We start from the raw sequence: 25,999 nt of genomic DNA on the forward strand, positions 1-25,999 counted from the left end.
GCAATGTTACGCGATACAAGAATTTCAAATGCAACAAACATATAATTAATCTTTATATAAGCTGGGTAATTATTACATATTTTAAATATGCAGTATATTTTCAATAAACTGAACAACAAAAGTGTTAAAGTATAAACTTACAAACTTACACAACTATATTTGTACGCTGCTTGAAGATCTGTACATTATTCGTAAAGTTTATTTCATATGATAATTTATATGATTATTTATTTCATGTAAATGCAGTAAATCAATTTATAAAATTAATAAAGCAATATCTGTACTCTGAAAATCAGAGAAATCTGGGTTATCTTTCTATTTTAATGACTTCGAATTACATTGCTATTACATACATGTGTTCTCCAAGCAGACTTAACATAAAAGTATACTCTTAAAAAACAGGAATAAATAACGAAAATAATACAAATATTTATATGACATACATATATATATGTTAGTCACTATAAGCATGGAATGTTAGATACAATATAAAACATAAACATCTTTTAGCTTATACGATAAAGAAAAAGAAATAAACCGAAAAATGATATGCAGCTTTTAAAATGCTATTAAAATGTTATTCACAGAATCTTGAGACACCTGTTTCGCGATATGTGTATATGTAGAGGAGATGATACAGGTAATCATTTCACTAGCAATCATTTAGGAATTAATATAAAATCATAGCATCGTCTTGAGCGTATCTAAAAATATGATCTTATATTATGAAACAGTACGAGATGTAATGAATCAATATATGTATATTTCGTGGCACACAGGCAACTCGCCATTTATCATATATATAACGTATAGAGAAAGCGACCAGTATTATGAAATTTCTTACGTAAATAGGCTGTGGTCATCCTTTGCTCCTTATAATAAGATACAATGTTACTTTATTTTAAATAAAATCTAAAGAGAAATAGTCGAGAGTGGACTATGTCTTAAATAAAAAAAGAAATACTAAAATCAAGCATTTTATATATATATATATATATAATAAATATTTTCCGTAATCTGTAATAACAAAACAAAGCATTAGGCAAGAATAAACTATGAGAACAAAACTTCTTCCAAATTCTTAGAGATATTAATAATTTACATTTTACAAAAATGTAAATGTATAAGAAACAAGAACCCTTCCCTCGGTTATAAAGTGTATTCGTATTTTTCATTTAACGAAGCATTTATATAGTAATGTTATAATAATAGATAAAATAAAAAAAATAGAATCTAAATACTATTTATAATTAATAAAAAATAATACATTAAAGAACAAAGGTATAAACAAGCCTGCTGTTAAAATACGTACAATATATTCGTATATTGATCTTTCATTTAGAATAATTTGCGCAAACTAAAATGTAATACAAAATACAAAGCTGCAAAATTAAAAAATGCACCATTCTTTTCAGTGGAAATTTGTGTTAGATTTTATTTATTCAAATCGCAATGTGAATTGTAATGAACGTAAGTCACTAAACTAATAAAAAGTTCATGTAAAATTGTAGTTCTATAATTACATAAGCTACAGTTAAATTTAGACATATACGCTGACCAATGCACATCATTTGCTCTTGGTATAAAGTTTTATACATACATATATACATATATGAGCTTATTTGTATAATAATCATTATAGTAATTGAAATATAATGAAATCTACACAGTTTCTGTCAATATCTTTCATAATTATTATATAGCTGCAGCATGAAAAATTATACAATACTAACAGAATTTCTGTATCCTTTCTAAAACACAACATATTAACATTTTTTAGATATACGGAACTATGGCGATTTCAAATATTTCAATTAGCAATATACATATATGTATGTATGTACGTATATATATTAATATGTAACATATATTCTGACTCTGTCACACAATGTTATGTAATAACCGTTCGGAAAGCAATTATCAATTTCACAGATAGTCAAACTATACATATACTTTTTGCCGAGAAGCTTATCTTATTGCATTTAAGCATTACAACAGATAATATGTAGTGTGGAGCTATTTTGCTTAATTATTACTCTTAATCTTACTTTCTATCCATTCATCTTTGAGATTTTTTTAACGAATCGATCAAACTGTTATATATTTGTAACCCATTGCAACATATCTTACTTGCTTCTTTATACGAATATTATGAATCAGACTATTTTTTTTTTACTTACTGTTAACAACTCGTAATATATTATACTCAAAGATGAAAGAGAGAAAGTAACGAGCTTTCGTTAGAGGACAAAGGATTCCGATAAATCGAAGAGAATATACTTTTAATAGACTTGGTTGATTACATATAAATATTTCGACATTAGTATTTCAATTTGGAATATTCTGATATTATTTTACTGCAAAATTTTAAATAATTGTTGCATTGTATTAGTTACTTTGTATGACTGTAATTATTTCTCTTTTTATTGTTATGAAATACTCAATTATCAAAATTTTAAGTTGCAGGGCACCCCGTCTTTTATATATCTATATATGTATATATAATTATCGCCATAACTATGTATAAATAGTTTATCCATTTGTTTACATACATACATAGCTATGTATACATTATATAATATTTATTTATGTTCTCGTGTATATAAATACACCTTAGTTATTTTAATATGAACACTGTAGTTTATAGTACGAGGTACCATTCTCTCTTTATTAAAAAGATTTCATTAATATTTCATTCCTTTCAACTATCAAACTCGATTTTCAATCGAGTTTAAGCTCGAATCATTGGGCAAGCCGTAATCAGAAATTTTCTCTCTTTGACCCTCTTAAAAGAAAAAGTATAAAGCTTAATATTCCTTGCTTCATTTATAACTTCGTAAAATATTTAAAGACTTATCGACATTTTTATAGCATATTTCAGTCTGGTTCTTTTTATGACGCATTAAACAATGCATTCAATATATAGCATATACTGTAAATACCAATTTGTTTTCCTAGTCTCTAAGATTACGAATCGTTTTTGTTATTTATAGACCAAGAGTGCCCCCTTTTATGTATGTATGACGGACAATCCTCTACTAATTACTGCGCCGTTTGCTGCTGTATTTCTATCTTTTCCACTGTCATATCCGGATTCATAGCAGTGGCCTCTTGTATCGCTTCTGCCAAAGCTCGATCGTGATCAATCGGATCACCATCCGATTGTATTGTTATCTTTTGTTCCACTCGTGTCTCAACTACACCATCTTTCTCCGTTTTATACTGTAAGACAAAAAAAAATATTAAATAAAAAATTATTGTAAACAATATTGATTTGGTTAGCATATAATGTACCAACCGTGATAGTTTCAACAGTACGGGTTTTACTGGATATAGTTTGTGTACTGACTATCTCTCCTGTGGCACTGTAGTTACCATCTTCACTTTCGAGAGCTACTTTTCTTGTTTCAGTTGCCACTACAGGTACCGTTGTTGTCGTCGTCACATTACTATCCGGTTCTCCTGTATAAACGTGCTTCTCAGTTGCGATCACGGCTGGATCTCCCTGGATCAAGATTTAATCACAATTCTTTTACTTAAGAGCTCTTTTAAACATCAATGAAAGATAAAAATAACAAAGAAAGATATAAAATTAATCGATATTAAAAATTAATAAGAAAAATAAGAATAATAGACAGTCCAGAAGATGAATCAATCTCACAAATCGATTTACCGAGATATATTTACATTTATGATATTACATCTGCCTCTTCGATTATATATGTACACCTCCGATAATTACGTAATTCGCTAAAGTTGCAAAATAGTTTTCTATGTGGATCTTTGCACATCGCACAAAACAATATAAAATACATTTCTTTTAAATATTATGGGATATCAGCAAAAATATCTTAATGCAAATGCACCGCATTGGGTTAGCTGACAAGGCAAAATGCAAAAATTTTTTACGTGTATGAATACCTGTTCCCCGTTGTTCTAAATATGCATTATCTTCCGCTCCGTTTTAGTAGAAGAAAATTTTCGACCGTTACTCAATGGATTACCTGATAATATTGATTGTAGAAAGCTTGTTGGTCATCGTCAAGATCAATTGGTGTACCTGAATCTCCGCTGCTCGAACTCGATGTACTTAGCCTTCGTGAGAACAGCTACGCCATGCAACGTGTTAACCAAGCCGGCAAAATTATTTACAAGAAACAAAAATAAAAAAATAAACAATTCCGCATGAATATGAATAAATGAGGCTAACTGAATTATTGTTAAATTAATATTACAATTATATTTTTAATCCATTTAATAATAATGATATAATGAATGATATTTTGCTGTAAGCATAATTTATGCATGTATAATATAATGAAGTGTTAAGATAATATGACTTTTTCAACTAAAAATCTTTACATAATATATTAATATTTGTATATGTGAAGTGATCTTTTATGCATATGTGCTACATATGCGAAATGATCGTATGTATACAGCACAGTTACATGAAATGATATATATTTAAATGTAAAATAAGTTAGATCAAAATCCAAATAATATCCACGTAACAATTTGCAAAAACGCTTACATGCTTCACCTATTAATTTAAAGCGTATTTTTATGAAAAAGTTACGATTGGCATTACCTGTTCGCCGGAAAGCACATGACTCGTGGTTCGAACCTCTTGTGTTACTACACGTTGTTCCTGTCTCGTAGCACTAGTCGCAGTTGTATGTGCTACAGTTTTTTCCTCTACCTAATGTAAAAAATAAATTATAGCAAATAATAATTTGGCAAAATTAAAGGAACAAAGAATATATGGAATGTATGAATATAAGTACAGTACAAATATTTTTATTGTACGTAGCGCAGGCTTTAAATAAATCCGCATTAATATGCTACGAAGTGACGCTAATAATGCTCATTACAAACCTGACTTGTCTTCTGATTTTTTTCAAGATCCTCATGCATCGTAGCGGTACGTGTAGTGACAGCTGTCGCTGTCATGTACGGAGTTCTACCATCATCTGGTGCCTCTGCCTAAATACAACTACCATGTAACTAAGATCTCAAGATACATATAACTAATATAAATAGTAATTAGAAAATTTAACGAGAGTGCGAATTAATGAATAAAATATGATCTCTATGCATTGTATCATATTTGACGACACAGAAAGAGTTGTTTGCAAGAGAGAAAGAGAGAGTTTGCCTCTATATAAGATATAAAAAAATATAATTATGGGAAAGATGGCAGATAACTGCGATTCAACAATTCAAATTCTTCAAGAAGAGTACTCGATATGTAACTTCTTTACTAAACATTTATTGCAAAATTTTAAAAAGATTCCAACTATGCATAATCATCCTAAAAAAATCTGTCACTCAATTTCATGCAATATATTTGAATAAATAAAAAAGAGCATTTTGTATTGATTAACAAAAAAAAATCATATCATAATTTATAATATAATTTATAAGCATGCAGGGTCTTTTGTTTGTTCAGTATGATGTCTGATGTTACGTTAAATGTTCGACTATTGAAAGGCTGAATCGTAACGTGTCTAATTTAGTCTTTTATTCTTTCCAAATGTATCACCTTGTTGACGTGAGTAGAGACCATAACTTGGCCTGTACCACCGGGTGTAAGATCCTCGATCTTTTCCTGAATATTCTGTGTCACACCTTCCTGATCCTTGACCACCGATTGCTTGGTTGTTGTTTTCACAATTGTCGGTATCACAGCTGGAACCGCAAGTTTCTTTAATTTCGTCGGAGTGGATTTTGATGCCTCTTGTAAGTCCTTCAGAATCGTCTTGCTGTCCACTAACTGGCCGTTGTTTCCATATATCACACCGTCTTTCACGTACGATCCGTCCTCGTCGAAAAGTTCCTGATTGTACGGTTTTCCGAATTTGTCGTAAATCTTGCCGTCTTTAACGAAACCACCATCAGTTCCGAATGGTGCTCGTGCGACCGGTTTTCCATCCTTGTCACATACTAGTCCTCTATGTACCATTGTGATCGTGATAGTCGTAAAATGTTTATCGAGTGGTTTTCCAGTAGGCGCGCAAATTATTCCATCCTTGACGACATTTCCTTCGGCATCGAAGCTCGCCTGTTTCACCGGTTTTCCAGTTTTATCTACCACGACACCTTGTATAACTTTCAGACCTTCTGGCCCGAATGCCTCCTGCGTTAGTGGCTGACCATTCGCATCGTAAACCTTGCCGTTTTTGATGAAACTGCTTTCCGGTGGTAAATTTTCATGAGAGAGAGGTTTCCCATTGCGTCCATAAATCAAACCATCTTTAATGAAATTACCATCTTGGCCGTAAGCGTTTTGGTTGAGGTATCTTCCCGCGTCATCGTAAATCCTGCCGTTTTTTACTACGCTGCCTTCGCTGTCAAAATTGCCATATCTTAATGGTTTCCCGTCATCACCGCAGACTAAGCCGTAACGGACGGATGTAACGGTGATTATGGTCTGTCTTTTGTTCAATGGCTTTCCGTTCGGTCCATACAGTAAACCGTTTTGTATGGAACTGCCGTCGTTGCCGAACGTGCCGTGACTGAGCGGTTTTCTATCCTTTCCATAAACAATACCGTTTTCGATGAAATTACCTTCGGTACCAAACGCGGCGTGATTCAAGGGTTTACCATCCTTTCCGTATATCCTACCCTCCTCGATGTAGCTGCCACCAGGTAATTCAGATCCCGCGTTCAGTAATTGGCCTCCCCAGCCGTATATAAGGCCATCTCGAATGTAACATCCATCTGGCTTAAACGCACCTTGTTTTAACAATTGTCCATTCTTGTCATAGACCACTCCATCTTGTATGTAACATCCGTCGGGTACCAACGAGGATAGATTTTTCGGATTTCCCTGGTTATCCGCGATCTTTCCATTATTCACCGCTATATTGTCCGGGCCTTTATCATCTTGAGTCAAGGGCTTGCCGTCTCTACCTACGATAATGCCATTCCGAATGGTGTTGCCGTCGGGACCGAACACACCTTGCAACACGGTTCTGCCATCTTTACCGTAAACCAACCCGCCCGCGACATACGAACCATCGGATCCAAACGAATCTCTGCTCAAGGGCTTTCCCGAATAGTCGAATATTACACCATTGACGATAAAACTGTCTTCCGGTAAACCTGCGTTTAAGTTCAGTGGTTTACTGTCGCTACCATAAATAAGACCGTCCTTGATGTAACTACCGTCCGGTTTAAAGAACGAGAACTTTAGTAATTTGCCATCTCTGCTATATATCTTGCCGTCTTTAATAGCCGCACCTTCGGGCACCAACGAATCTTGATTGAGCGGCTTTCCATTCTTCGCTTGAATAATACCTTTCTTTATATAGCTTCCGTTCGAACCGAATAATTCATGTTTTACTGGTTTGCCATCTTTCCCTAGAATCGCACCGTCCTTCACTACAAATCCATCAGGGCCGAGAGTAGCATTTGACAATACTGAACCGTCCGCGTTGCGTAATGTACCTTCTTTGATTACAAGATCGTCAGGTTTAAAGAGACCTTGAGATAATGGCTTGTTGTTTCTGTTGTGCACTAAACCATCTTTGATGAAATGACCGTCGGCTATTAATGGAATTTGACTTAGAGGTCTGCCATCCTTTCCATGTATCACACCGTCTTTCACGAAGCTACCGTCGGATTTGTAATACGCGTGCTTAATGGGTTTGCCATCCTTGCCGACTACTTTGCCATCCTTCAAGTGAGCACCGGTCGGTAGCAAGGATCCTTGAGTCAAAAATTTTCCATCTTTCGAGTAAATTACGCCGTCTTTCACGGCAGACCCATCGGAACTGAAAGACTCGTGTTTGATCAGTTTACCGTCTTTCGAATGAATCTTTCCCTCCGCGATGTAATGGCCCTCAGTACCTAACTTGCCTGTATTATGCGGTTTGCCGTCTCGTCCATGTATTAAGCCGTCGCAAACGAACGTGTCATCAGGTATAATCGCGATTTGATTCAAAGGCTTGCCTTCTTCGTTACATACTATACCGGCAACTATGTACTTTCCGTCTGCATTGTACGATCCCTGAGTCATAGGTTTAGATCCCGATGTAAATATGAGACCTTCTTTCACGTACGTTCCATCTGCACCTAATTGACAGTGTTGAACCGGTTTGCCGTTCTTCAGTGATACCTTTCCCTCTTTGACCACTGCGTGATCTGGCCCGAGAAAAGACTGTTTCACCACTTCACCGTTAGGAGAATAAATAATTCCATTCTTTATTGAATTTCTATCTGTACCCAATATTTCCTGATGGAAAGGTTTGTTATCTTTCCCGGTAATTATGCCATTGCTAACATGAATTCCATGTGGTCCGAAGTCTGCCTTCTTCAGCAGTTTACTGTCTTTTCCACAAATCTTACCATCAATTATTTTGCTACCGTCTGGTCCGAGGTGGCTCTGATCTAGTGGTTTACCTTCTTTGGTATAAATCACACCTCCGATGATTCTCGAACCATCGGGAAGAGGCAGAATGTGATAATCTGGTTTGGATTCCACTGGTGCTGGTGGGATTACTACAGGTTGACCGATAGTATCTCCATGTTGACGTTCACTATCAATAAAAGCCGTTGTTTCGTCGTTCTTTTCAATGCCTGCTTTCGCAGCATTCTTTTGCTGTTCTTTAAGGGCAGCAGACTCCACATAATTGAGCCCTGGTGTTTTCAATCCTGGTGCTTGTTTGTCCGCTTCTTTCGTTTTCCTCTTTTCCACAGATTCCGCTACTTTCTTTTCTTCTCCCGGAGCATAGTTAAATGCTAATCCCGTAGCCTTCCGACTAGCTGAAGTAGGCGATGGTTGATCCTGTACACCTGGCGATGCGGGTCGGTCTTCGTACGTAAAACCATGTGGAGTAAACGGCTTTCTTGTAGGCGAAGCTTCCGTTTCTTCGTAATCGTAAGGCTTCGTATAACCAGGAAGTTGAGGAGATTTTGTAGGATCTTGGATTTTATCTGCTTTTTTATCAACTTCTTTTCCCTGTTTTTCCAATGTAGAAAGGTTTGATTCAACATCACTTTTGTCCGTGGATTCATCGAGTTCTTTGTTCTTTTTCTGTTTCTTATCCTTGTCCTTCTTGATAAACAGGAAACCGCCAACAGGACTCTTGGATAATACATAAAATACATGCAGTACAAAATACATGCTATATATGTAATATATGTAATATATATACCATACTTTTGTCACATTTAAATGAAACTAAGAATGTCTACGTATTAATGTAACTTTATTATGTCTGCAAAAATATAAACTAATATTCGTGCAAACTTGAACTATGCGTATGTACGTACTCAATGGAAAAATAACTACACATTCAATGAAACATTCTTTTAACATCATTATTGAAATCTAACGGAATACTTATGGAATTATAATATTTTAAAATAATGGTAATCATAAATGTTATTCATGAAAAGATACTTAAAATAATTTTTTCTAAACCATACATATACTTTATGTAAGATCATAAAAAGCAGCAACACGCGCGCGTACGACACAATATAAAGCTTACCTTAATTTTTTCCTTCTTTTCCTTATCCATTTTTTCAGGGGTTTCTTTATCCTTCTTTTTTAATTCTTTTTTAGACAGTGATTTATCATCAATATTGTCAAGATGAGCATTGTCATTAATCAGATCAGTATTATTCAGATCATTGTGATTTTCCTTTTCGTTTTCGTTCTGTTTATCCTTCTTCTTCTTTGATAGACCACCGGGCGGTAGGACAGCGATTCCTCCGACCGGTTTCTACAAGTAAATTTACCCAATCACACGTCGCTTCATGCAACAAGCATAAAGCCGCTACACTGCTAAAATAATACTAAAAACACGAAAACTACCATGTTTCAAGATACAATGCATGCTTTATGGATTACGGTCTGCGCTCTCAAAATATGTATGTTATAATTATCATTATTTATTGTGTTAAATCTGTTTTTGTTAATAATATAACACTAAACTTTTGCTTAATCTAACACAATTTATAATGCTACACATTTAAACGGTATTCTTATTAAATCTAATAACAATCAGTCGCCATAAACTAGTTTCATATTTATGCCTAAGTCTCATTGAAATTCTCGACTTACAATAATAAAAAAAAATAATTCTCTAAGAGTCTTATTATCTACATGCTCACATTGCTAATATTGCTCAATGCTTAAATAGGTAACTAACATCCCACATTGAGGCGATGGCCGTATAAGTTTTACAAGAAATATAATTAAGAAAAAAAATGTAGCAACATGCATTGGAAGAAACAAAACACCAAGTGGTCACATACAAAAAACAGCATTGAAAAATATATAGAATTAATTAAGGCAGAAGTGCTCCAGATAAAATTCTATACCTTTCTCCCACGATCTGCGTCATATTCCCCTTCCAGGCTACTGGTACTGCTAGCTGATGTTGTTCCGGCACTTGTTTTTCGTGTGAGCTATCGGTGTTAGTTATGTGTCAGTTAATAATAGGGACATCGACACTCCAAAGAAAAAAAAATTTTTTTTTAACTTGGGGACTTCCTGGCGTATCTCTATGAAATTTTTACTAATGTATCGAATCCAATTTTATTTTTTTATATGTCAAAAATACGTGATGTAATAACTCTATATGTGTTGTATAATATAAATTGCCATGCTTTTGTTGCAACATTGGATCCGAATCTGTGTACAGTGTGCGTTGAAATTTATTGCGTAGGTAAGTCAATAAATATATTGCGCAAATCGATACAGATTTATCAATACAAGATTAATTAACATTATAAACTTGTGAAAAGTATAAATTTACTCTACTGACTCACCCACGCATTGATGGAGAACGTGAGCCAATTGGTGTTCCGCGACTTCTCTGATAGAAATTTTTGCAAAAATGTTATATGCATATATTTTATTGCATTTTTAATTCGTCGCGAAAATTATATTATATCGCACAAATCTTCATCATAAATCATCATTGTATTTTTTTTTGTAATTAAAAGATTAGTTTGAAAGCGTAGACCGCAGACGGGAGTTAAAAGTTATGACATACATCGTTCATAAATTTTGCTGTCAGTCAAAAATCGGTTTCACGTTCGCATGACGAGAATTCATGCATACTCTAACATTCTAGCAGGTTATTTTAAATACAAAAGAAATGTTGTCTAACAAACGCATGAGAACGTTATTACCTTCTCTTTTTGCTTCTTGATTGGACTAGGCCGTCGGTCTATATGTTCTATATCATCAGGAAGCATTTCAGGCTCGTAGCTCATAGTATGCCGTTTGCTTGGTTCGGAACCGTATGTTTCAACTGGTTTAGGCCCACCTAATGCTGTACAAGGCAGTCACACTACTTCACATCTTAGTATAACACAGATTTAAAAATGTAATTATAAAAAGGCACTTGTGGTTTATAGCGGATATTTTAAAAATCTTTTGCAGAGAGTGAAATAGTGTTTACAATAAGTCGATAAAAAAAACCATTCTAACAATAAAACTCATGCTTGCGCAAGCTTGTGTGTCCTAATGAAAAATTTTCAAATCAGACATACTTCTGAATAAATGTATGATGTTATTAATTGTAGCAATTTAAATCTCCACTAAACCAGCATTATTATGTCACACATTCATATTTTAGAATATCATTCACAAATGACAAAAAATCTTATTTACCATCCATGCTTCTGGATGTGAGTCGTCGGCCACTCAAAGATCTCTCAAATTGTGGAGGTTGCCTATCGATAGGAGTCTTTTTCGTTTCATAGTGAGTTCTTCCAGAATATCGAAAACGAGACCCTAGATGCGGAATTAATCCCACTTTCTTTACAGGCTCCGGACTCATAAGTCTGTAAAAAAAGAATTTCGCACGCGCGCGCATTTTATTAAGATGTATCGCAAATAAAAAAAAAGTTACGAATTATAATTATTATTTACCTGAAGAAAGTATGATGCTCAACGCACACTTTCCATAACTTTTTCGCTGCTCTGTGATTCGCTAATTTGAATCCGATTGTAGATTCAAACTGTTCGAAATCGCCGGGTCTGATTTTAATGTAGAAATTATGCCTCTTGTAAGATATTTTCAATATCTTTGGCCAGGCAAACCTATTAATTCTTAAACGGTCCCTATAAACAAGAAGGCCCGAAGCGCATACACCTAACATTATATCAACGCCTTCCGAGTCTTTCGCGGGGTGAAGATCTACGCCATACATAGCTAATTTTTTCGCATTTTCGAGATAATGTAATTCTGCTTCGGCGGGTGTTTGGCCTCTAAAAGATGACGAAAAAAATCGATGTTGTTACTTGATTAAACAATCGATACATTTTTCTTTTCTTCATCATAAAAATCAAAAGAGTAAAATCGTTTGCGTAAAAACAAAACTAACTTATGCGTTTTATGCAGATCCATTACTTTCTCGATTAATTCGGGCGTTTGGTTAGGAGCAAATTTAAAATCTTTCAAATATGTCCTTCCATGTTCCTCAGGATCATAATCTCCAACTTCTGATTGAACGAGATAGGAGCCCAGGAGAGCGTGTGTCACAAAGGAACAAAGTAAACGCCCTGTAATAATATCGTTTCTGATCTGTAGGCATAATTGATAACGCGTGATATCTTCGTGCAATTGAGCTGGATCCGGTGGATAGAATTTTACTTCGAAATTAAACTTCCATGGTTCAGCTGAAAACATACGTTAATTTTAGAAGACATTTCTCGGCACATACTATTACATTTGTCATTTATACAATGGTAATTTCATGACGGTTTCCATACTTTTTATGAATTTCGTGATCCTTTTATGAAGATCCAACCAATTGCGAGGATCGTGTCTGTCTTCGTAGATAAGACCAAAGTAATCTTTCTCCAGCAGATTCATACTTTGACAAATCATATCGAGAAGTTCTTGGCCTCTCGCCTTCCTCTGCAACCAGATATTTAACATTTCTCAACCTCAAGTAAATTAAATATAGTTTAACTTGTACACGCATAGACTAAACTTTTCAACGACTTACATCGATGTAGAAATCCTTTACAGTACCGTCGAGGAGGGTAACTTTGGCAAGAGCCATCTTTCCCCTGCTAACCGGGCTCTTCGTGGGCGAATTCGTCCCGGTCCCATTCTCCGCCGTTGCTTCCGCTGGAGCATTAGCGGTCTTCTGTTCTTCCGGCATGTTTTCGCTCTATTCTTATATGTTATATATACCTAGAATCAAAAAGATCACTCTGTCTAATGTTGAAACGAGAACTGAACAACATTTATGTATATTTCGTAATTTGGATTTGTTGACGAGGGAATTATCCTGAATCACACGAAAGCAATAGACTTCGGTTCTCTGCTCTCACGTTGCGAAAGAAGAATCGTTGCCCTGGAGAATTCCAAGATATCGAAATATATGTCTGGCTCTAAAGTTAGCGAAAAAGAACGCGTATGCGGCATGACTTATCTCGATGTTGTCGACAGAAAAGGTCGCGTGTAGCGATGTAGATGTATATATCTCGTTATAGATCCCGTCTAGACTACCTGTGAGGGTGTCACGCGGTAAAATAATCAATATTTCCCGAGGGCTCGCAAGTCCAAGTCTCTCGTGGTTCGCGGTGCACGCGCCAGTCGCGATTTCGTTATTAATGAAGAATGAAGACGTTGCTCGAGGGTTCGTCGAACCTCGAGTGTGTAGGGTGAGCATCCTTGAACTTCGCAAGTGCGACGAATAGAGTGACAAGGGTATGTACGTATCGATTGCGCATAGGCATCATTCGTTTCTAGATAAAAGTAACCTGTAACTCTCTATATATAACCCGTTTACCTTACATAAATATATTATATAAAAGGTGAAAAGAGAATAATGACAATGACAAAAGAATCTACGGCTGTAACATTACCATAGATAACGTTTATCTTTTTCTGCAATGCGGACGTTTGTCTCATTCCTCTGATAAGTTAATATTTATATAGAAATTTTTAAATAACAGGAAACTTGAGAGGAAGAATTACGATAGAGCACATTGTGTGAAAATAATACATAGTAGGTATATTTTATCAATTCCGCCGAAAAGATAACATATCATGTAAAATAGTAATGTCATAATAGTTGGAAATTTTGCAGACGAGTTGACGCGCGTCGCGTACAGGTGTGTTTTTACTGCGAGTCCGTTCACTCCTGTTCAGAATTACAGATCATGCGTAAGTATGCGCGCCCGAATCATCAAAGCTTTCCATCTTCCGAGAAACGACGCTCTTGACACGGCTGTCGACGAGATTTCTCAATCGGACGAAAATGTACGAAGATATTCGAAATCTATATCGAGCCATCCTTCGGAATTTTGATTCGGAAATTGAAATACCATTCAAATCGATTCGTCCGCTCGCAAGAGGGAGAGAACGTATTAGTGTATTTTATGCACTATGTACGAAAGATGTAACGCGTAATCTATACCAATACTCGTAGAGGAGAAAGATTTTAAGGCAAATATTCTGCGCAAAAAAAAGAGTTCTAAAGCGTTAAGAGCAGCGACCCTGACCGACACGCTTCGTAGAATGCAGAATTTGCCTGCATCGAGTTGCCCGCAACTCGAGTCGAGCGTAATCGTGGCCTCGTTCGACAGCATTGGACAAACAGTAATTCAGACAGTGCCGCACAAAACGATAGTCGTCAACATTCCGGAGCTCCCGGAGGGAGCTTTAACAGCGTCGTGAACTGAGGCTAATAAGAGTTAGGCCAACCAAGTTTGATGAGGAAACAGCAGACTTGACGATACAGTCTAATGAAATTTACGCACTTTCGAGGACAAGGAGATTTAAGGGGAGGAAAAAAGATAGGAAATATCGATAATCGCCGCAAGCCTCTCGCTGATTAGATAAACGTAACAGCTCTACGCTATTTTTACTATATACTCTATATAGTGATTCGGCGATCGAGTAAACGCGATTAATAAGCGCTCAAGAGTCAACGTGATAAAAAGCATTTAAATAAAAATAGCACATTGAAAAAAAGGAGAAAGGTAACGTCTTCATTAGCACGTTTAAACAAGCTTATGACTCGCTCTAATGAATATACGCGCCGATAAATCTGCCGCCGCGGGCATCATATTTGTAGGGTGTTTTTATAATGGTCTAAGAACCGTAATTAATTCGGCGCGCAAGGTTCATCGCGATTGCTATTTAATTTTCGTCGCCCCGTAATCTCCCGTCTCGGCAAAGTTAACGAAATTCGTTCTGTATATGCGTTTTACTAGAGTTTACGTAATCAGGGGAAAAATAGCCACAGTTTCGATTGTATGTTATTTGCAGCTGAAGAGACAATTAGGTAAACGGGAATCACGCGACTCCCGTCGAAAAATATTCGTGAATCGTGACGAATCCGGACGAGGCTTTCTCAGCCAGACGACCGGTGTGCGAATTCGACGGGAGGAAAGAAGTGCCGTCATCGCTGGAAGCGGGTGGCCTTTACACATGCTCTTTACTGGATTGATGAGGTAATACTGGCGATTACTTTTGTCGTGATGATGACGCAGCGGCGGCGGCGGCAACGACGACGACGACGAAGGATCGCACGTACATTATTCTACTCGATGGAAACCGGTATATTTCGTGGACACACGCGAATTTATCTCATATGTCTCCTCTAACGATCTATTAACAACGTTATCTCGTAACACTCCAACGTATGGGCACTTGCTCGCATTTTTACGATATCTTTTATAATATTATCAGCAGATAGCATCTCCATTAATACGTATATTATATATGTACAATTTACACAAAATAAATCAAGACTCACTTCAGCAATAAATTCTTTCAGTAAAAATTTGAGATTATTGGAATTGCATTATTCTTATTAGGTAAAAATTTCAAGTGTTAAAGATCGCTGTTTCTTAATTTTCAATATAAATCAGCTTGATAAGTCTTAAATTAAAAATTTATTATTAGTTTTATACATTTTTTTTGTAAAAATTGCAGCTCTTCAATTCTTTCACATCTTATTCCAAAATGTCAGGAAAAAATTTTATTTTATAAAAATAAAAGAATATAAAGTTTTGCCTTATACCGTCAATTAGGAGGTTTCGCTGCTCGTGTCTGACGAGGCATAAATTCTTTCATTAAGACGATGTCGCCGAGAGACATGCACGGAAGCTGACGAGGATCAGACCGAGAGAAGCGCATTGTGCGTGTGCGCGTAGGCGTGTCAGGGATCATGCGACCGACCCCTCTCGTTCACAATCAGCCCTTTGACACACACGTCTGAACCTGAAACCCACGCGATACACAGTGGAACGAGATCCGAAAAAAGCTCCAGCTTAATTTTAGGTTCAAAACTCAATTCTGATTTCTACATTTTTAGTGCGAAATATTGCATATTTTTACTTATGTATCAAGCATAAATAAAAATCTTATTAAATTGTGATTAACAAGTATATTTTTTGTTTAAATATTAAATTAGTTATATATTGGTAATTTGAAATCAAGTTATCAAACAAGTTGTATAAAGTACAATAGTATAGTACGAATAAATTCATATATTGAAAGTAGCAAGGTGAAAATAATGATACTATGATACTTAATCACCTGGCATCTGAATCTCGAAGCAAGATATGTAAAAGACCATTTTTTTTAAACCAAGCTTTTTCGAATTCTATCCCACTGTGCGACGACTCACAAAAGAGGAGCCTGGAGACGAAAAGAAGATTTAAAGAGCCGGCCTCGTGGGGGCAGCGGAAAAAGAGGGTCTGGGTCTTTCATAGGGCCCTTTAAAGTTTAAAGGGCGAAATGAGAGCCCGACCGGCTTACCGTTATCTCGGAAGTGACCGATTCAACCTTACCCTAGCTAGTTTTCTCTAAACCCTTCTTCATAAACCTTTTTTAAACTCACCATCTGGCAACATCTGGATCGTCTTTCCCGAATCGAGAGACAGAAATGAGTTTCTTAATCGCTCCTACCTTCCACAATTATTTCATTCGAACAATTGACATTCTAACGTCAGACGTAAACGCAATTGTATTCTCACGATACAAGAAGCAAACACAGGAAATGATCGCCGTCGCGACACAAGGGCGACGCGGAAGGGTTCGACGAAAGGGTGAAATTACTGGAGGGTGGCCGACAATAACGACTTCTGCGAAACGTGCTTTACAACCTTACAACGCGACCCTGCCGACTGATAGCAACGGGAAGATAAGAGTGCTCAAGTACACAGCCGCGACATAGTGAGACGCGCTTCTAGTGCGTTTTCCTTTTTCATTAAAGAGACGAAGAGAGAAATATATCAGTACATTGCGATCGATACCGTCAGACAGAGATAGACGGTAGACTTGAGGTCGAGAAATAAAATAAAAAGACGAAAGTAATAGAGACCGTGCAGATCGATCGCAAAAGAAGCAGGAATGAAAAAGAAAGGAAAACACGTAAGTAAAAATAATGTTCGTCGATTAAAAGACATAATATCTACCGAGTGTCTTACACAAAACTAAATATATACGCCCTCCTTTTCAGTCATGGATTTGAAAAAACTACTCTTATCGCGTCTCGGGCTCGTGGAAAGAATTCCACGCTTTTTCATCGACCAAAACCCTTTCCTTTCGCACGAAACAAACTTGTCTCCTTACAATGCGATTTTCAAGTCTACGGCGTATTCCGCAAGGGAGAAAATGTCGGGGGTAGTGAAAACATATAAACGTTTCTTTGAATCGCGAGATTAAAACATGAAAGAGATACTAAATGATTCCTGCCGATTATTTCAATTTAAGTCGAATCAGATAATCGTGCTATATAAATAAATGTATTTTTTATAATAAATCCCGATTCTCAAAATGCTTTTATGTTCATAACAATATTTTTCAATCATATAATGTTATAATGTATCTTTTATTAGAGGAAAAAAATTATAAATGTATCTTATTTATTCTAGAGAAAGAAAAAGTAAGGTTAACGTGTTTTATAACTTAGAAATCTGAAATCTGATGGTCTTATCACGTTATCGATGAACGTAATCCGGTAACGTTTGCGTGTCACAAATATATTTCGATAAAATAGCGATATCAAATTATTCGCAAAATATAATAGATATAACTTTGCGACAGTAACCCAGTTTTTTTTTTTTTTTAAGTATAGTTTATAACGTAAGAAAAAGTATTCGTGTCGAACGAATATCTCGCATCGCGTACCTTCGTATTGAACAGAAAACCTTCCGTTTTAGGAATTCGCGTGCACATCGTTGCATGCGCAGAACATATTTGATCGATAAGTTTGACTATTTTAACCAAAGCGTACGCCGAAATTAGAAAAGATATAAAGGAGTACTTATAACAGCTACAAGTACTTGTAACAGCTTAGATATACCGCTAAGAAAACTATAAAGAAATATTAATAATATTAAAAAATAATTGGGCTCTCGGTAAACTTATATAAAAAAATATTTAAATAAATATACATATTCTCGTTTATAAAATATTTAAATATATTCTTTAAATGAGACATACGAGAAAAATCGATCAAATTTTTATCGTTTTCTAATATATATAATATATATATTTTTTTTAATTGTTACAGATAGCGAAGTTAAAGACGGTTAACACATGGCCTCGTGCGTTTTAGCCTTGGATACCGTTGCTGATAAATCAAGCGTGTTTTTCTTAGACGCCGTGGCGAAACGTTAGGTACTGTGTATATTTTTGTGTGAATTTCCGCGCGCGTAAAATGGACGCGTGGATTAAAAAACGAAGAGACTAACGAGGAAAAACGTATGATACAGTACACTTTGATCACGTTACACGCAAGCACGCATGACTCACATCGAAGAGATACGTACGTGCGTGCGTATGACGCGTAATTTATAATAATTACGAGGGCGTTCCCATATTGTATCGACGTTCGACGAGAGCCGAGAGCATTATTGCGGAGAATGTGCTTCATCCTGCAACGTAATGGATTGCTGCATAGTCTCACGAATATTACAACGTAATATGACAGAATTGTTTGTCATACATTTTTAATTCTCACATTTGTCGAGCAAAATTCGGCTTCAAATTCTTCAATAAATTCATAGATAAAATAGTTTGTTAGTGTTTATGTTACGAAATAGCCTATGTCCTTCGACACTTGGTTGATTTCTGTCGAATATTAATGACGATCTAAAAGCTCATTTACGTCACTTTTTATGTTTATGATTTATTCATTGTTATATATTTACTTTACTACCGCCTTTCGCAGATGTCTCGCGTTCAAGAAAAGATAAGATATTCTTTATCTATTACCTCATAGTCCACACCTAAGATTTTACAGATGGAAAAAATTAACGCTAGCACAAATCTTAGAACTTCGAGCAGCAGTTATCGCGTCGCGTTTTTTTTTTGTCACATCCGAGCTGCCTTCCTTCGGGATGCATTTATCTGATTTGTCCCGTTGCGCAGATCTATGAAAACTGCCAAGCGGTAAAAGAAACGTTTCGCATCCCTGATTTTACGCTCTTTCAGTGGAAACGAAAGTGCGAGATCGCCACGCACTATGAAGATGCGAGTCATGAGTCAAGAGTCAATGGCAAAAAAAAAAAAAAAAAAAAAAAGAAGAAACCGCCGAGCGCTGGGAGAACCGCGGCCCAAGAGCATGACGGGGTTTTGCAGCCGGTGAAGTGCGTAAGATAAGGTACAAATTAAACGTGCCACGAGTCCATGACAGAAAAGTAAATCTGAATAGATATAGATTTTCTTTTTATACGCGAGTAACTTTTTGAACTTCTTAGACTTCTTCGCGTGACGATGAGAAATACAGAAACGCAAAGTTAGTTCGAAGTATCTAGAATTTATAATTAGTTATCAATATTGTATAAATTATATATATATTACAAAATTTACAATATTGTTAACACATTTACTACTGCATTTTTTCCAGGTGATAAATTCACAAGTTTAATTTAAACGAGATGATTTCTAAGTAAGAGTTGGAAAAATAAATGTAATGCATTAGAATATATAAGATGTATGCCATAACAAAGAAGAGGGATACGTTGATAAGAGAAGAAAACATAACTCTGTACAAGGATCACCATCATCAGTGCAAATTCATTGTGTAGTCGGTAGTCACTGTTGTAGATAGTGCCACGTAATAAACGTGACCACGCCTTATCGGCGTTCACCTTCCAGGTATCTGAGTCTGGATGGACGTCTCATCGTCACCATTTCCGCCGGAGGTGCTTGTCACAGTTACTGTGATTAATTAAACTTGAATGGCATACTTAACGAATAAAGAGATTATATTTAATAGATTATAAATCGTCTCACTCAGTGAAAGAATACAATAGAATAGAATAAAGAAATCTAAGATCTCCGCCCAACGCAAAGCAACTTAACGCTTTGTTAATGCATTAAAATCTGATTCCAACATCGTCAATTTGATTTCCCATTTAATTAAAAAAAAAAAATAATAATAATACGTTTAATGCCAGCAGATTGTAGCGAACCATGTCAAGTTCCCGTTCTAACAGACCCAGATTTCTCGTCAAAATAATGCAAGAGTTCATTGAACTGTATGCTATGCTAATCACAGTGATTAATTTGCACAACGTGAAATGTCGTGTAACTTGACTTTGTTCCCGAGTAACTATATTTTAACAGATTTAAGACATATTCTTGTCCGTCAAATCTCGTCGTGGATAAAAGCAATTTAAAAACGAAACGAAGAAACGATCTGCGATTTTGCAGTATCGCTGGAACGCATACGACCGCACGACAATAAAGCACGATGCCACAGCAATTTGGCTCAAAATGTAGTCGACAAAAATCGTATCGATAATTCGATAATATGCACCGGCGATGGCGGTTATTATTGCATTAAGCGTGCATAGCACGATACAGTAATATATTGCCGGAGCGAGCCCACCCGCGATATACCGCGCAAAACTATGAACAGTTATTTCGAAACTCTAAAAACAGGGTGCTAGACTGCTAGCTGTACAGAGGTCTTATCAACGTATATTACCATATACTATCGCAATCGAATAATTACGGTATCTTCATTACGCATTGCCGAGCACCCACGCTCGCCACGGAGAACCGTTGGATCCCAGCGTGGCGTAAACGATATTACTGGAGCGTTCGTGTGACAATTGTGTATTATTCAATCGAGTCATTCCGTACGTATGTATATACGGTATCACTGAGCGAATAGTCATGCGCTCGATTCCCGTCTTCCTCTCAGCTGCGATATCAGATTCCTTTCAATTCAAATGACGTCACCGTATTCGCACACGTTCGCATCTGGAGAGCCGCCGCTACCGACAATACGACAACGACAACACGACAACAACGCGATGCGAGCCGGCGCAGGAAGAAGTACTCGTGTGTACGACGCGAGCATTCATCTTGATCGCTGAAAGTACAAGGCGTATGAATAACTCGCCCACGCGAGATGCACCGATAACGGCCGAAAAGCATGGTAAATGAATTCTCCTGTGCTCTTTTTATGTCGCGATCGATTCCGCGAATGCACGCCGAGAAACTCGAGAGAGGACTAGTCATTAATAATTTTAGTGTTTTTACTAAACGAAATCTATCGCTTTACCAACATGATAAGAAACATGTTAATCAATTAAATGGCGATTAAGTGGTTTCAGCATTGAATTCTAAGAATACGTAAGATTGTGTCTGTCAAGGCGCGTTGACGATTCACCGCGACAGTGAAAGTGATTGCGCGTTCTTTGGGGAATGGATTAGAAAGTTTTCCCGTTTAAAAGAGTGTCTTTCGAGTCGTAATAAAAAATGTACACGATTGTGATGCCTAAAACGAGGCATTAATCCAAGTGACACATCAGTGACAACAATAACACGTGAACGCACTCGTATCCGAATAATGCGAAAAAGGTCTAGAAAACTCGACGTTACCGTTCGCTTCCGGCTGCTCCCTCGGCGCGAACACCTGCACGCGTCAATGCGTGCACCATGTGCACACGCGTGTACGTTCACGATCTTGTGACATGAGTACCGGTAGCCGGCGGTCTCGCGGACGACATAACGGCAATATCGTGACGTCCTGGCGAAAACTGTGTCGAGATTTACGACTTGACGCGTGACTATCTTCAACGCGAATTATGGATCGTCAGAAAAGATAAATGGAATTAAAATTCAATGTCCTTACGGATAGACAGAGCATCTACTCAAAATTTAAAGAAAATCCCCGGAAAAGTTTCAAGTAAAGTTAAAGCACGTTTTTAAACAGAAATTTTTTTATGAATTTTATATCAGTTGATCTTTTCAGTTCTTCTTTCCCGACGGAAATAAGAATTAAAATAAAAACAACAACACGAACATTGCTCGCGAAATAAAGTTTTTAAAGAGACACGTTCAATAAAAATCTTTCAAATTCTGATAAAATTTTCAGAGAACTTGAGGTTTTTCCAGATAATGAATATTCCGATATAAGCCTTGTTAACTTTCCGTTAATTTGCATAAATATGATCGTGCAACATCTCTCAGTAGAAGCCGGAAGAAAGACAGCCGATATTGTACGCGTAGCTTGAACTTCTCATCGATTACCTTAGCCGCAAGCGCATCCAAAGTGACGCGTCTTTCGAAAATAATGCTCTGCAGCAAAACGCCTAATTGACCCAATTGAACCGGTAGATGTTTATGGAGAGAAAGAGACGACCAGACACCAGCTTCTCTCGCCAAGGTTAGTCACTACGTCCTGCATTCTGCGGAGACTTGGAATCATGCGCAGAATTAATATGGCATCTCGTCGTTCCACTTACGTTTGGATCAACGGTTTACCAATGAGAGACGATGGCCCGGAAATATCTTAAACGTAGCGGGCGAAGAGCGCACCGAATTAAATATAGCACCTAAAAATCAATAAAATTTCGTGTAATATAATGTTTGAGAGATGAATGTATCTAGCGACTGGTTTGGTAAGGTTGAATTGATATTCAACCTTACCAAAGATTGATTACGCAACGTGTCTGGTGCAAGACACGCCGGCGCCGATTAACGTCGATCGTGGCGAGACGTACTCAGAAGCCGCGCGATTTTAATTTCCTATCTCGTGCAACTTTCAGTTTCCAATTATACAAAGATCCTGTTCACGGCTAACCGGTGCATGTCCGCATCTTATTATAAGAAGCGAAGATTACAAGGAAGGCCGAGAAATATGTGGACGCGACACTTGTTATTGAGTAAAGCGATCCGGACATATTAGAGGCATATCAGGCGCATCGTGCTCAAAGAGCGGCATTTATATACACCGTGTGGAAAGTATCGAATGCGCGTGGCACACTATCGAGAAGCATTTTTGCCCTCGGGGTCGATCACTGAAACCGGAACGACGCACGGCGCACGGCGCGTCGCGGCGGTGCCGGTGAAACGGCCGGAAACTGGAGGCAGCTCGACGTCGCCGCTTCGTTAAAGCCTGAAATCGCGTTAGCATCGACGTTTTCGCGCGAGGGAATCAAGGCGAGAACCGACCGAGGTATCGTCGGAGTTGTACGAGCCTTCAACTAAACCCAGAAACGATCAACGTGCTAGAAATTACAAGAACGAGAGTACCTACTTGAAAGCTATAACTCTTTCCCGATTAAGTAAGACCCTCGATATGATATTTCCATACGAGTGTCTCACAACAGGGAGAATCTATCGGGAATAACTATTTATAGCCGCGGCAGGTTTAAAATAAAAGCGTGCGATAATTTTTCCTGGCTGACAAGATTCGTGTCACGCGAGCTAACGAGCGGCGATCGCCTCGTCACTCTGTGCTCGTGCTTTGCCGCGACCTCCGGCTCCGGCATGCGTTGCAAGACTTGCAAGTCGTAAAGGACGTACCTAGAAGAGTCTCGTTCCTGACAACAATATCCTTCTTGCTCATTCATTCATGACGTTTCAGACTGACGTGAACGTGACGGCGCCGCGGCGCGGCCGCGATCAAACGCATCGAAGATCGAAGGTATCGACGGCTCCTCCAACGATCGGTTCTCTCGCGAAGCTCTAGTCGCAAAAGTGGCTGGGGATCTCTCGACTTTCAGCACAGTCTCGGACACACGCTTGTAACTTGTAGCTCCCGCGATAGCTCGTTTCGACGCAGCAGATCGCTGGAAATGAACGTTTGTGAATGCGATATTTTTTCTCACATTTCAACATTTGTCACGAACGTGAAACTCGCGACGAGAGGTTTACTCGGGGACTCGGCCTTCGCGCGTCGTCGCGTCGCTGCCGCTCACGCTCACGCACTATCCTTCCTGTAGGGACACCCGGTATACGCGCGATATCCCCGTAACCGATCCGTACCATCGACGCTCGATACCCGTCCCGGCCATACGACGCCTCTCACGTACGCCGCGCTTCCTTTTGTTACATACACGCGTGACTGTTACACATTACCCTACCACATGCGTGTCGCGCGTGGCGTGGCTTAGCTTGGCATAGAAAACAACGCGATCAACCGAGGGACCAGCCTTCCCCCGTGGTTATTACTCGCGAGAAAATATTGCTGAACGAATATTCATCGCGTATCATGCGCCACAGTTGAAAGGATGTTAGAAAGGCGTCGGTATAACGATAATTCGAAGGTTGTGCACCCAACGAACGTTCAAGCTCGCTCGCTCGGACAGATCGATGCATCCTGCACCCCGACGACGTACGACGTATGCACCGCCGCCGCCGCCGCCGGGTTTGCCCGCTCACGATAGTTTTCGCACCCCACGTTTCAGCGGTTTCCCCTCGCGCGAAACGCAGTCGTCCGGAATCGCACGTCTATTCCAAGTTCGAAGGTGAGGGATTTCGAGGCAGCGAGGGTCGAAATAAATGTTGTCGATGCGGAAAGAAAGTGCTCGCTGCTCGGCGTCCAAGATGGAACGGTCGCTTGGTCGAGAGCTGCGTTAAAATCTATAAAACATTCGCTGTTTAGACTACAAATAAATACGAATCGAAGTCGGGGCGCGTTTACATAGTCAGATATCGTGCAGACCGATAACACAGTAGGTACTTAATGAACGCGCGACGTATCGTGTCCGTACTGTCCGTAGGTGCAGATCAAGTTCAGTTTACGTGTCATACGTTCGCGTCACAAAAATACCTGGTTTTCGACGTTGTCTGATCATTGAATCGTTCCGAGTCTCGCTTACCGCGACGTCTGAAAATCGTCGACCGTCGTTAGACGCGCGGCGCGCGATCGGGCGGTTCCGAGTGCCCGATTCCCGCGGGACGCGGGACCGGCGATATCGGGAAGTGGCATAGGCACACTTACCTGCAACACGACGATAGACGAGAGCAGCCTCTCCACCACCTTGGTGCACGACGCGACGGCGACGCACCAGCGCGAGGAAGCACGGTGCGCGCGGCGAACACGAACACGGACACGGACACGGACGATCGGCCGCGGCCGCGGCGGGAGGAGGCCGGAGGCGGGAGGGAACAGGGCTTGGTTCACTTGGTTCTCTGTCTCTCCTTCCTCGAAGCCGAGCCGAAGCGAGAGATGGACGACCCAGCACCCAGCTGCACCGTAGCGTAGCACGTATAAACAACTCTCTTCCTCTCTTTCTCTCTCCAGTTCGACAGGCCTGTTCAGCGGGTGGTCCTCCGGATCACGAAACGACGCCGTACGGGACGGGGACCACGGCCCTTGTTGCCCGCGCCATTTTCAAATAGTCCCCGAAGAGAGCGGCGGCCGGCGGCGGCGATAATTGAGAACGTGCGTATCGCGCGCGAATGACGCGACGGCGACGCGGACGCCGCCCCGGACTCTCGGACAGATTCACAGATTCCTCGTCACTCGCTCTCTTTCTCCTCGCTTCCTACCTACCTAACCTACCGTTTATTTATCACCGCGCGCGAAATCGCGCGTGACGACGAGCGGATCTCGCCAGTCGCCTGGAGCAACGTTACTACACCGAACACCGAACATCGAATACCACCGCGGCACTGCCCTCAATGTTCCTATGTTCCTACGCGCCCGCCGTCATGGCCGACCGCGATGGAAAAGCGGAGTTTCTCTCGTGACGCAATCGGACAAGCACGCTGAAGCACGCCCCGGCCCCGTTTGGTGTTTGGTTTCGCCCGCA

At 38.7% G+C, this 25,999-nt stretch overlaps 1 protein-coding gene and 1 long non-coding RNA gene across 9 annotated transcripts; one reads left to right on the plus strand and one right to left on the minus strand.

Moving 5' to 3' along the window:
- Nucleotides 1-22: 22 nt before the first annotated feature.
- Cora (erythrocyte membrane protein band 4.1 like coracle) lies at nucleotides 23-25,992 on the minus strand. Of its 5 annotated transcripts, XM_071789716.1 has the most exons (17): nucleotides 25,186-25,992; nucleotides 23,766-24,031; nucleotides 22,488-22,792; nucleotides 12,979-13,169; nucleotides 12,740-12,887; nucleotides 12,352-12,646; nucleotides 11,897-12,235; nucleotides 11,636-11,808; nucleotides 11,152-11,294; nucleotides 10,336-10,422; nucleotides 9,501-9,734; nucleotides 5,546-9,091; nucleotides 4,879-4,986; nucleotides 4,592-4,702; nucleotides 4,005-4,109; nucleotides 3,299-3,505; nucleotides 23-3,222 (listed from the first exon to the last, which is right to left on the minus strand). In XM_071789716.1, the coding sequence occupies exons 4-17, from the start codon at nucleotides 13,135-13,137 to the stop codon at nucleotides 3,043-3,045; spliced, it is 5,835 nt and encodes a 1,944-aa protein (XP_071645817.1). In that variant the 5' UTR covers nucleotides 13,138-13,169; nucleotides 22,488-22,792; nucleotides 23,766-24,031; nucleotides 25,186-25,992; the 3' UTR covers nucleotides 23-3,042. The 5 variants fall into 5 exon arrangements, with proteins under 5 accessions (XP_071645817.1, XP_071645818.1, XP_071645815.1 ...); XM_071789717.1 differs by lacking the exon at nucleotides 22,488-22,792; XM_071789714.1 differs by lacking the exons at nucleotides 22,488-22,792; nucleotides 23,766-24,031.
- LOC139819952 (uncharacterized) lies at nucleotides 13,176-16,679 on the plus strand. 4 transcript variants are annotated; one of them, XR_011733850.1, is made up of 5 exons: nucleotides 13,176-13,692; nucleotides 13,937-13,989; nucleotides 14,071-14,147; nucleotides 15,255-15,545; nucleotides 16,022-16,679. It is a non-coding gene; the product is annotated as an uncharacterized lncRNA (long non-coding RNA). The 4 variants fall into 4 exon arrangements; XR_011733849.1 differs by having other exon boundaries at nucleotides 16,069-16,679; XR_011733848.1 differs by lacking the exon at nucleotides 16,022-16,679 and having other exon boundaries at nucleotides 15,255-16,005.
- Nucleotides 25,993-25,999: the final 7 nt, after the last annotated feature.

The sequence above is a fragment of the Temnothorax longispinosus genome, chromosome 10 (genome assembly GCF_030848805.1).
Source record: "Temnothorax longispinosus isolate EJ_2023e chromosome 10, Tlon_JGU_v1, whole genome shotgun sequence".
NCBI lineage: Eukaryota > Metazoa > Arthropoda > Insecta > Hymenoptera > Formicidae > Temnothorax > Temnothorax longispinosus.